At 66.0% G+C, this 12,086-nt stretch overlaps 1 protein-coding gene across 1 annotated transcript in view; it reads left to right on the top strand.

The window, feature by feature from the left end:
* The window catches only part of ANAPC1 (anaphase promoting complex subunit 1), a 79,796-nt gene extending 77,246 nt beyond the window's left edge, over positions 1 to 2,550 (top strand). Inside the window, 3 exon segments of the mRNA XM_075925887.1 lie at positions 66 to 264; positions 1,568 to 1,702; positions 2,195 to 2,550. Coding sequence (XP_075782002.1) covers positions 66 to 264; positions 1,568 to 1,702; positions 2,195 to 2,310 — 450 coding nt within the window. The 3' untranslated portion in view covers positions 2,311 to 2,550.
* The last annotated feature ends 9,536 nt before the right edge of the window (positions 2,551 to 12,086 follow it).

Here is a 12,086-nt window from a genome sequence, read left to right as displayed (position 1 = left end):
GTTGAGGGGGGACGTTTCTTCTCCCGGATCCATGGAGTTCCCGTCTGTGTGTTCTCTCCTGATAGGCTGTGAGGAGGCTGGAGAGAAAAGAAATGTCCGAGACCTTCGAGCTGTGGCAGCTAAAGCTGGTCTTAGAATTTTTCAGCTCCAGGAGCCACCAGGAGAGACTGAGGAGAAACCCAAACCGGGGGCTCTTCATGAACTCGGAGTTTCTGCCTGTGATGAAGTGCACTGTTGATAACACCTTGGACCAGTGGCTACAAGGTAAACAGAGCGGCATGAGTACAGTGCCGCGCCTCAGGTGTGATCGGGTTGGGAGGGAGGTCTGACACCCTGCCAGCCGCCTCGGGTGTGAGTCGCTGTGATCGGGTTGGGAGGGAGGTCTGACACCCGCCTCGGGTGTGAGTCGCTGTGATCTGGTTGGGAAGGAGGTCTGACACCCTGACACCCGCCTCGGGTGTGAGTTGCTGTGATCGGGATGGGAGGGAGGTCTGACACCCTGCCAGCCGCCTCGGGTGTGAGTCGGTGTGATCGGGTTGGGAGGGAGGTCTGACACCCGCGCCTCGGGTGTGAGTCGGTGTGATCGGGTTGGGAGGGTGGTCTGACACCCTGACACCCGCCTCGGGTGTGAGTCGGTGTGATCGGGTTGGGAGGGTGGTCTGACACCCTGACACCCGCCTCGGGTGTGAGTCGGTGTGATCGGGTTGGGAGGGAGATCTGACACCCGCCTCGGGTGTGAGTTGGTGTGATCGGGTTGGGAGGGAGGTCTGACACCCGCCTCGGGTGTGAGTTGGTGTGATCGGGTTGGGAAGGAGGTCTGACACCCTGCCACATGCCTTCTTGGAATCTGGCTTCTTTGGTATCATGCTTATCAGCTGTTTTTTTTTTAACTTCGTTAGCGCAGGAGGGGGAGGGGAAAGAACAGATTGCCTGTGCCTGAGTCCTGTTTATCTGGCGGTTGCGTGAACTTTAGGAGTGAACACTGCCTCTTAGGCAATCAAGAGACGGTCTCGCAGCAGAACTACTGATGGCTTTTTTGTTTGTTGTTTTTTAATCTTAACTATTTGTGTAAAACCTGGGAGTCTGAACAGCTGAGCTGGCACTTTGAGCTGCTGCCACCGTTGGAATTTTAAAATAATCCCCAAACCTGGTTGCCTGTCGTGAGAGGCCGCATGTTGTGTAGAACAGCAGCGTGTGTGTTGCACGTTGTGTTGTCCCAAGCGTGCACCTTCCACAGGTGGCCTCTGGTTTCTGGGGGCCTGTTCCAGCCAGAACGCTCTAGCAGAGCTTTTCGATGGGCCAGCTCAAGGTCTCGTCCTGTGGTGGACGGGTCTGGCTCATCCAGGCGATGGCTTACGCTCCTGAGAGTGCCTGGGGCAGGGACGTCTCGTGAGCCTAGCAGAAGCCAAGAGGAGAGGGAGGAGGGCTGAGATGTGAAGACTGGAGCCCTGGGATGAAGCGTGGCTGCGGACCAAGGCCCCGTGCTTGGTAGTCGATGCCGGGGAGCGTGTGTGCGTGAGAGAGAAAAGGGCCCCTGAATCTCAGCAGACTCCCTTGTGTGTTCCAGCCGGAGGGGACGTGTCTCTGCACTCCTACTTGAGCGGGCAGCCTACCGACGCGTCTCAGCTCGGCATGCTGGCCTGCTTCCTCGTTTACCACTCCGTCCCGTCGCCCGGGCAGCTCTCAGCAGGCGGCTTGGAAGGTGAGAGGGGGGGCGGGGCCGGGCCGCGCGTGCTGTCGCTAGCGGCGTCTGCGAAACCACCAAGGTGTCCTGCGGCACTGCAGAGACTAACCCACTTGTGCCCTGGTAAAGCCGCTGGCCCCAGGCTGCCGCAGGGCTCCTTGGGTTTGGATGGGTTTGCTGACCTCTCCTGTGAAGAGCAGGGCTGTACCAGGGTTCACAAGAGAACCGGATACGTTCATGGGGGTTGGCTCCATCGATGGCTGTTGGCCAGGCTGGGCAGGGAGGTGTCACGTGATGGGTTCCCTCTGGGACACCTGGCATCAGCCGCTGGTGGCAGACAGGGCGCTGGGCCGGCTGGGCCATTGGTCCGATGTAACGGCCGGCGCGCTGTTCCCAGAGGACCGGTGTGTGCGTGTTGGGCACGGCGCGGACGCGGCCCGGCAGCGATACGATGCTTCCCACGCCGGCTGCCGCGTGCAGTGACCCCTCCTCCTGCCTGTGTCTCACCAGGAAGCATGAGCTTCTCGGAGCTGCTCTTGAAGTTCCGGCAGTTGAAAATGCCCGTCCGTGCGCTGCTGCGGCTCGCCCCCCTGCTGCTCGGCGACCCCCAGTCCATGGTGCGGTGACGGCGCCCGCACGGAGACCGGCACATCTCACCCGGGGGCCGCCAGCCGGAGCCGGCAGGGCGTTTCCCGCTGCCTGAGAGAGGCGGCTGAAGGGAACGTCGCGTGGGACGCCGCGGGCAGCGCCGAGTGGCCGTGCCACGTGGAGCTTTGTACGGCGTCTTGTCGCCAGGCGAGTCGCTGCACACGAGGAACGAACCCTTTTCCTTTTCTAAATAAAGTTTTTTTTTTACCAAAAAATGCCTTGTGGGGAGTTGTGAAAATAAACCACCTGGAAACGGGTCACCCCCGTCCTGCCCACGCTGGCCTGAGCCTGTGGCACGTTTCTAACCCTCTTCCGTGAGGCAGCACAGGGCTTCCCACAGGGCGGGCAGCTGGGCGCACTCGGCCTCCGCTTGCCCCTCGCACAGCTGGGTGGAAACTCTAAAAAGGGGCCTCGTGCCCTCACACCGACAGGCTGCCCCTGCTTCCCTCTCAGCCATTCCCGCAAGCTCCTCTTTGGGCTAGACTGCCAGTTTGACCCTTCCCGCCCCGCAGAGCAAAGGCAGCTGCGACTCCCTCTGCTTGCAATGGGCCTTGTTCTCTTCTACCCGGGCCCTGGGCTGGGCTGGGCTGCTTCTCAGGGCTGGGGTGCCTGGCGATGCCGTTTGGCAGGGCGCGATTCCGGCACCCCCGGCTCTGTCCTGCAGCGGGGCTGGCCCAGGAGGCGGCTGGCCCGCGATGGACTTGGTGCGGCGAACGAGGCAATGCCGAGAGACTTGGGGCTGCGGTCGGAGCACAGGCCTAGAACCCGTGAGGCCAGGGAGCGAGTCGCCGGCCCCTACGCTAGAGCCTTTGAGGCCAAAAGCAGCGACAGCCTCGAATCCCCGTGCTGGGTCCCTCTCCTTGTGCCACGGGTAGAGCCGTTCCCTGGCCCCGAGGGGCTCGCCACGCAGAGCCTGGAAGGTCTGAGGTGTGGGGGAGGGCTCCACCGAGCCAGGGGACCTGCGTGTCTGTGGGCCGGCTGGAAGAGGGGAAGGGGCAGCTTCCAAGGGCCGGGACAAAGACCGGGCGAGGTAGAAGTGGGAGGGCAAGGCAGGCTGGGGGGAGGCGAGCCGGGCCGGCGTCACAGAACGGGTAGCTGAGCCCCGGACGACAGCAGCAGGCACCGGCGGCTGGGTGGGTGCGTGGAGAGCCAGGCGTTCCCGGGCAGGCCCAGGGACATGGCAGCGGCAGCCAACCGCGCCCGGCCCTCCGGCGCCCTCCTTTCCTGCCCGCGTGTGCCGGGGGTGGTCGGACGCATGGCAAGGGGGGGCGCCGGAGCGCCTGCGTGTTGGGGGGGCGCCTCGTCGTCGGCAGCAGGCACCCGCCCAGAGCCGAGGGATTTCCACAGCCGCCCCAGCCCTTAGGAGCTCCCTATAGACCAGCAGGGGCTGGAACTGCAGCTGGTCACTAGCCAAGAGTCACCCTGACAGCCCAGGGCTATTCATGAGGGCTGGGGGGAACCCCCGGCTCCTCATTCTCCCAGCCCGGGGCTTGCTTTCCAGCCCCAGCTTCTTCTGGGGTTACCAGATGATTTAAAAAATATACCGGACACTTGATCTCAGATGGGGGAGGGGGACTGGCCAGGAGGGGAGCTGGGCCTGGCTGGGAGGAGGTTGGGGGGAGCTGGGCTGGCCAGGGGAAATCGGGGGAAGGAACCAGCTGGCAGGAAGAGGCTCGGGGGGAGTGAGGCTGGTTGGAAGGGGGCCGGGGGAACGGGGCTGGCGCGGGGGAACCGGCTGGTGGGGAGTGAGACTGGCAGGGAGGAGCGGGGCTGGGGGAACGGGGCTGGCCGGGGGGGAACCAGCCGGTGGAGAGCGGGGCTGGCGGGGAGGGGGTCGGGGAGAGCGGGGCTGGCTGGGAGGAGGTCGGGGAGAGCGGGGCTGGCTGGGATGGGGCCGGCAGGAGTGGGGCTGGCTGGGAGGAGGTCGGGGAGAGCGGGGCTGGCTGGGATGGGGCCGGCAGGAGTGGGGCTGGCTGGGATGGGGCCGGCAGGAGTGGGGCTGGCCCGGGCGCATGCGGATCCCGGGGTGCTGCCCGCCCCACGCACGGTCCCGGTGGGACACACTGGCGAGTCCAGCCCCGGGGATTCCCTCCCGCCCCCCTGCTGCGAACTGCCTGGCTGGTGACGCGCTCACAGCGCACAGCGACGTACTGACACGCCCGACGATAATAAAACTTGGTTAGAACCCCCCCGACATGTCTACGGCCGGGACTTTCTCAGTGTGTTTCCCGGACTGATCCCCCAAATCCCGGCCTGTCCGGTCCCCAGCCGGCCACCTGGCAGCCCTCGGTTCTTCTGGGCTCTTTCTGCATTAACCGGATTGGCCCCACGCTCGTCCGGGTGTGAGGCGCGGGGGGCTTGGCTGGGGGGGAGCCCCCTCCCTGGCTGACCCCTGCCGGGGGTTGGTGGCACGTCAGCCCCGGTGCGGCAGCCACGCTCATCCCAAGGCAAATCCGCTGGTTCCTACGCACCGTCCGCCTGCCTGGCTCCTCGCGGCCCCGCCGACTGACCTCCCAACAGCCTCTGCCCAGCACGGAGCCGCTGTCTCGCATGAGCGGAGTCCTGGCCTATTCCCTTGGGTTTCAGCTCCCTTAACCCCGGCCCGCTGCCCAGACTCTGCTCGGCACAACGTCCCGGCGCAGCGGGGGCCGGGCACGACCAGACTAAGCAGTCCCAGGACGCCTGATTTAGTACCGGGGGTGTGGAGCAGTGTCTCCATACAGGCGCTGGGGGTGGGAATAACCCTCCAGTGTTTTTAGGGGCAGACCCCCCCAAAATAGCCCCGCCGAGGGCTCCGGTGGCCTGGCCTCGCCTCCGGCACGGTCCCCTTTCAGGAGGCAGTGTCCAGCTGCCCCCAGGGAAGCACAGCCCTCTGGCCATGCCAGCCGGCCCCGGGGCTGGGAAGGGGAAGCAGGCGCCCACGCCCTCCCTGGGGGCAGGAGGAAGCCGGCCTGAGGCTGCTGCCTGCAGGCAGCGCTGAGAGAGGTTTCCTGTTTCCTTTTTGAGATTTCACAGAATTTGAAAGCAGCCGCTGCCTCGCCCGGGGCCAATGATCTGGGCAGAGGAGGGGGGCGTGTCGGGCTGGCCGGTGCTGGCGCCCGTTACGAATACCAGCCTGGCGTTCTCCTGCCCACGTGGAGCGAGTGCCCCGGCCGGACGTCGTGCCACTCGGGACAGCCGGGAGGCTGAGCCGTGCCGCGGAGCCGGCCCCTCGGAGCCTGCTGCTCTGCACTGCACCCTCGCCGGCTCTGGTAAGGCGGGGTTTGCTCGCACCGGGGCGCTCAGAAGCCCCGGGCTGGCGGCGTCACCAGCTGGCAGCCGCTTTCTATGGCACCGGTGTCCACCTGGCCCCGTCTGCCTGGCAGGGCCCGGAGCGGCGTCGGGGCCCGTCGGGGCGCTGGGCTCAGGCCCGAGCCGAGTGTGTCCGGCGCGGAACGTCTGCTCCTTGCGTGGCGCCCGAGGAGTGTGCACCCGGGCTCTGTCCTGCTTCGGAAAGTCCCCCCCAGAGCGGGCTGCTTTCGGGGCACCGGGCGGGCGCGTGTCCCTGCTCCCGTGCTGGCAGGGGCGTCTCAGATTTCTTTCCGACGGGCTTGGGGCTCCTCCGTGGAGCTGCCCCCCACGCGCACTGGGGCTCCGGGCCGCCCTCTGAAAAGCGAGCGCCGGCCCTGGAAGGCTCGGTCCCCCGTTCTCAGGCTGCAGGGATGCGGGCGCGCTCCAGGCGCTGGGTTGCTCGACGCATGCACGGCTTAGCAGGCCAGGCTGAGAGGAGGCAGGGCTGTGGGGTGGGCAGCTGTCGGCTGTGGGGGACAGGCACGGGGCCACCAGGCCAGCGCAGCCCCATCCCGTCTGTCCGAGGGCGCTGCCGTCGGCCCAGTGCTGCCCACGGGGCCGAGCACCCGGCAGCTGATGCGGACCCCGGGGTGGGTGGGGGCAGGCAGGGCCCTGCTCTTTCCCTCTTGCTGTGGGGTCAGAGCTTCGTGGCGGCAGGCGGGGGAAGGCCCTGACCCGCCTGGCCCCGCCCACGCCCCACCACAGCCCCCCGAGCCCTCCTCCAGCCTGGGGCTGCCGGGTTGGAGGCGGGGGTTGCGCCGGGCTGCCCGGCCTCCCAGCGCTGGTACCGGGGGTTTGGCTGTGGGGGGGCCGTGCCTCCTAGCTCTCCTCTCCAGCACTGCAGGGCTAGGGCCACAGCACCCCCGGCTCGCCAGGGCCAGGGCCAGCTCCAGGCTCTTTGCCCCCGGCTCTGCAGAGCTCTGTGGCCGGCCGGGCAACCTCCACCCACAACACCACCCGGCTTCTAGGGGCTGGCCGGCTGCAACTCGCCGCCCACAGGCTCCCGGAGCTCCAGGGCCCGGGGAGGCTGGCGACGCATTGTCCCGGGCTGGCGGCTATTGTGGGGCATGGGGGGCCTGGGCAGGGGCCAGCCATGGCCATAGTGGGGCAGGAAGCGGTGGGGCTGGGGGGCACTGAACTCCCCGTGAGCGGGGGGTTAGCGCCTCTGTCCGGGCGCTGGCCGGGACCCCCCCAACCTCGCTGGGCCGCCCGACTGGTCAGGCCCGCGGGGCGCTCGGGGGCTCCTCTGGAAGATGCGTGCGGGGGCGCCTGGTTTGGACGTCCTGCTTCCGGCAGGGGGCGGGGGGGTGGGGCAGCAGCGGGGCGGTGGCACCTCCGAGGTGGCCTTGGCCCAGGGGATGGGGTGCTGCGATCTGCCCGGGGTGGCGTGAAGCAGGGAGCTGACGCCCTGGGGCCACCCAGCCAGGGGTCCCCCTCCCTCTTTGGGAGTAGCCTCCGGCCCCCCCCTCCGGCCCCTCCCCTCCGGCCCCCCGCTTTCCACGCGAGCAGTTCACGCCGCGCCCGGCCCCTGAGGAGCTGGCCAGCTGCACGGCAACGGAGCCTTAGTCCTCTTGGGGGAGGGGCTGACAGGCCCCGGCCCCCCCCCGGCCTGCTCCCTTCATGCTTCCCCCAGCCAAGCCTGCCCCCGTCACTCACCCCCCCGGGCAGCCCTCCCCCTCCTCTGCTCAAGCTCCTTCCCCGGGCCAGGTGGGAACGGCTGGGCCATTGCCAGTGTGCCTGGGCTCAGGGCCCCCATCCCGCCCGGGCCCTGCACAGCCCACTGGGTCGCAGCCTGGGAGGGTCTCTCTGCGCGAAGGACTCGGGGCCCCGGCCGGTTCCTCCGCAAACCCAGGGAGGGCCAGACCGAAATGCTGAGCAGTCCCAGGCAGAGAAGAGCCTCTGCTCTCGGCCCCGCGCCCAGCCTCTTGACAGCAGCCTCCGGGCCCTGCTGTGCGCCCTAGGAAGCAGAGAAGGGCAGGAAGCCAATGTCTGGATTCCAGCCAGGTTCCCTCAGAGCCCAGGGCACACGGCCATGGCCTGCTAAAATCCCAGTAACCTCTCATAAGAGCATAAGAACGGCTGTACTGGGTCAGACCAAAGGTCCATCTAGCCCAGTGTCCTGTCTGCCGACAGTGGCCAGCACCAGGTGCCCCAGAGAGGGTGGACCGAAGACAATGATCAAGCGATTTGTCTCCTGCCATTCCTCTCCAGCCTCTGACAGACAGAGGCCAGGGGCACCATTCCTACCCCCTGGCTAACAGCCTTTTATGGACCTAACCTCCAGGAAATGATCTAGCTTCTCTTTAAACTCTGCAATAGTCCTAGCCTTCACAGCCTCCTCTGGCAAGGAGTTCCACAGGTTGACTGTGTGAAGAACTTTCGCTTATTAGTTCTAAACCTGCTCCCCATTAATTTCATTTGGTGTCCTCTAGTCCTTATATTATGAGAACTAATATAAGGACTCATGTTCTTCCCCTTCCAATCACAAGAACCGGATCAGCCCTAAGGTTCCTCTTGTCCGGCGTCCCGTGGCCAGGAGCTGACGCATCAGGGGAAGGTGGAAGAACCCTGCAGCAGATGTGGGATAATCGGCCCTCCATATTACATCTCATCCTGCTCTCTATAGTCAGAAAATGGCTTTGAGCCTTCAGCTGCAGGTTTTACCTTCCTTCCAACGCTCTAGTTTACCATTAACTAGTCTAACACTGTCATCGTCTCATCTTCTATCGAATTCCCCATTCCCTTTTAGCATCTTGCTAAATCCTTGGCTTCGACAACATCCTGAGGCAGTGGGTTCCGCAGATTAATGATGGGTTTGGGTGAAGAACATATTCCCTGTTATTGGTGTTGAATTTAGTCCACTGCTCAGCTGCCTTGCCTGTCCCCTTCCTCATACGCTATGACAGGGAGATCAGAAACCGCCCGTCACCAGTCCAAGCGAGCTTTTTACAGACTTTTATCCTCGGTCTCCTCGGCTCTTTTGTTCTCAGAACGCTGCGCTAATCACTTCCTGCCGCTCCCCACCTGGGCGAGCAGGGAAGGCCCTTTGGTGCCCTTGGGGTCTGGGAAGGCTGCCCTGCGAGTTGGCCGATGGCAGAGTCCCCGCTTCTGGGGCACTCCCGCCTGCAGTCGGAGCTGCAAGACGGAAAACGCCCCGAAAGGGAGGCGGCCACTCCAGGGGGCCCGGGAAAGCTGGCTGGGACGTGGCCGCGGCATCTGCCGGCCACGAAGCGCCGCGCGGCCGTCCTGCCAGCCTGGCTCACGGTGCCTGAGCCCAGTCACCCCGCGACCGCCCCGAGGGCAAACCGCAGCTTCTGTTTTGCTTGCTCCTCTTACAATCTCCCTCCTCTACTGATTCATAAAATGAGTCAGTTGTCAAGGGCCGGGGCTTCTCTCTGCAAGTCAGCAGCAGGGCGGGAGGGAGCGGGTGGCCCCAGCCGTCAATGAGGGCCGCTGTGGGCGCGCGAGGCCGGCGGCTGATTGGCGGAGCCCTGGGCCCGTGTTGTTTTTCAATCTGAGGTGGTAACTTTTAACTCTCCCGGTTCCAGTAAAGCCAGATTGCTGCCCGGCCTCGCTCAGCACAGGAAGCGGTTACCCTGCGCCTTGCAGCCCTCGCAAGCCGCGCCGTAAAAGCCGGGCAAAGATTTATTGGCCTTTGCAGGGGCGCCCGAATTCCTTAGGCCCGGCTGCATCCCCGCCACGGGAGCTGGGACAGGCGCCGCCCGGTGACGGAGGCACGGGGCTCCCCTGCTTTTTAAAAGGCGTTTCCATCCGTCCGACCTGGGCCCGGCCTGGTCTCGTTTTCCGCATCCCGGGGCCGTCTCTGCGGCAACAGCGACATCTGCTGGGGCAAAGGAAACGCCGCGGTCGCTGGAGGCAGGGGGAGCGCCGGCAGCCGGCCTGCCCCCGGCTCTCCTCACTAGGTAGCGCCTCAGGAAGCCCCCCCCAGAACGGGGCGCCTGTGCCCCACGACGTGCCCGGCCGGAGCGCAGGCGCCACCCCCGGGCCTGGCCTGGGCGGCGGGCGGACGCTGTGTCCTTTGCTGGGCCGTGCGTTTCGGAGCTGCCCTCCCGGCCCAGGGCGAGGGGCTCTGTGTGGGGAGAGCGAGGAGCCGGGAACGGGGCAGGGCGTCGGCCCACATGCACAAAGGGCCTTGGGTGCCCCCCGACAGGCTGGAGGGAGGCATCGGGCTCCACCTGGGACCTGTGGCCGTGACCGTCTCCCGGACTCAGTTCGGTCCCTTTGCATCCTTCCCGCCGGTGCCAGGCCCCTCCGGTGGCAAAGCCGAGTGAGCGAGACACTCCCGCCCGCAGAGCTGGCAGCCTGGGGCGCCCACGGAGGCTGCCGCACAGAGCAGTGACCCTGGGGTGGGGCTGGCCCCGGGAAATGGCTCAAGCGAATGGCCGCGACAGTGTGTCTCAGACGGCCGTGAGGCTTAATCCAGCCAGGCAGCCTTGCTGCAAGAGGGCTTCTCTTGCTCCCCGCCCCCCGCAGCCTGGCCTGGGCCCGTCACCGGGGTCTCGTGGCTTGGTTTCTGCCCTCCTGAGGTGAAGTCACAGATGGAGTCTCTCTCTCTTCCTCTTGTTCCCAGGGGCGTTGTCTCACGAGGCCAGCAGGCCTGTGGCAAGCGGCAGCAACCTCGCACTGGGCTGCAAGGGGTTAACGTGGCTCACCTGGGCGAGGAGGCCCCGCCCCACGACCCTGCTGGGCATGCTCCAGCTGCAGGCCACCTATAAAAGCCGGTGGAGCAGCTCAGTCTGGCTGGCCATGGGGAAGGAGGCGCTGCAGGAGGGAACTGCAGGGGACCAGCCAGCGGGAGGCTGCAGGCGAGGCCCCGGTGCGGAGGGGGAGCTGGAGAGGATCACCTGGAGGAGACCGGTAGGAAGCAGCCCAGGGTGGGGACTTGATCCCCGGGAGCTCAGTGTGTTGCGGGGGGATTCCCCGCCCAGCTCGTGGGGGTCCCCTCCACCACGGACAGGCCCTGGGCTGGGACCCAGTGGAGAAGGCAGGCCCAGGTCCGTACCCCCTGCACACCAAGCCCAAGAGGGGGGAAACACCCGTTGTTACAGGCTCTGGCCGCTAGGTGGTGCTGCCCTGGGGGGGGGGGTGGTTGCTGATACAAGCTCTGGTTGCTAGGTCACACTGCCCTGAGGGGGGAGGCGTTGGTGTAGACTCTGGCCACTAGGCTGTGCTGCCCTGAGAAAATGGGGAGAGGGCATTGGTGCAGGCTCTGGCTGCTAGGCCACACTGCCCGGGGGGGGCGGGCGTTAGTATAGACTCTGGCTGGTAAGCAGCGTTGGTATGTGCTCTGACTGCTAGGCCGCGCTGCCCTGAGAGAGAGAGGCATTAGTGAAGACTCTGGCTGCTAGGCTGCGCTGCCCTGAGAGAGGGGGGCATTGTTACGGGCGCTGGCTGCTAGGCCACACTTGCCGGGGGGGGCGGGCGTTAGTATAGACTCTGGCTGGTAAGCAGCGTTGGTATGTGCTCTGACTGCTAGGCTGCGCTGCCCTGAGAGAGAGAGAGAGGCATTAGTGAAGACTCTGGCTGCTAGGCTGCGCTGCCCTGAGAGAGGGGGGCATTGTTACGGGCGCTGGCTGCTAGGCCACACTTGCTGGGGGGCGGGGCATTGTTACGGGCGCTGGCTGCTAGGCTGCGCTGCCCTGAGAGCGGGTGGAGCTGACCTAGGCAGGTGAACGCTATTTGAAGGGTTGCTGGGGTCCCGCTGTGACCCCCGGGGGTGAGGGCGAGATGCCCTGCACCAAGGCCCCATGGGGATTCAGTCTCCTGTGTTTCTCTGGGGTGCAGGCGCCACAGGGGGGCCAACAGACCCGCTGGGCCCCTGGGCAAGGAGGGGCGGGGCTTCGGACGGAGGGGGCGGGGCATTCAAAGAGCCCCCCCCGCCCCTCCCCCCCCCCCCGGTCCGGCCGTGCGAGCTCTCTCTATGGCTCAGGGTAACTCCCTCCATCTTGCCCATGGGCTGTTACTGGTGCCACGGGAGCCAGGGAAAGCCGCTCCCCTACCTCTCGGCGAGGCCTGTGGGCCCCCCCCCCGGGCGAGTGGCAGACCTGCCCCGTAGCCCCACGCTGAGGGGCGCTCAACCCCGCGGCGACGCGTGACCCCTGCGCCCCGCCGTGGTGCCAGGTGTGGCGGCGCGTCGGGGTCCCCCCTGCACCCCCGTAGCCGCAGGCACAGACCCCACCAGCCAGGGGAACAGAGGGAGGGTATTGCTCCTCCAGGATACAGCCCAGATGTCATCTGGTTCCAGGCACTGGGGCCAGGATGCCTCAGGCCCCCCGAGGTGGGGCGACGGGCCCCCACAACTCCAGCTTCCTTCTCAGTCTCTCTCTTTCAGCCCCAAAAAGTGCCCCTTCCCCTGGCACACGCTTCCTGTGCTCAGCCTCTTCCCTGAGCTTGTGGAACTGGT

This window comes from Pelodiscus sinensis, chromosome 3 (assembly GCF_049634645.1).
Source record: "Pelodiscus sinensis isolate JC-2024 chromosome 3, ASM4963464v1, whole genome shotgun sequence".
Classification (NCBI taxonomy): domain Eukaryota; kingdom Metazoa; phylum Chordata; order Testudines; family Trionychidae; genus Pelodiscus; species Pelodiscus sinensis.
Note: the sequence above shows the minus strand (reverse complement) of the source record. Positions and strands in the feature narration are given on the sequence as shown.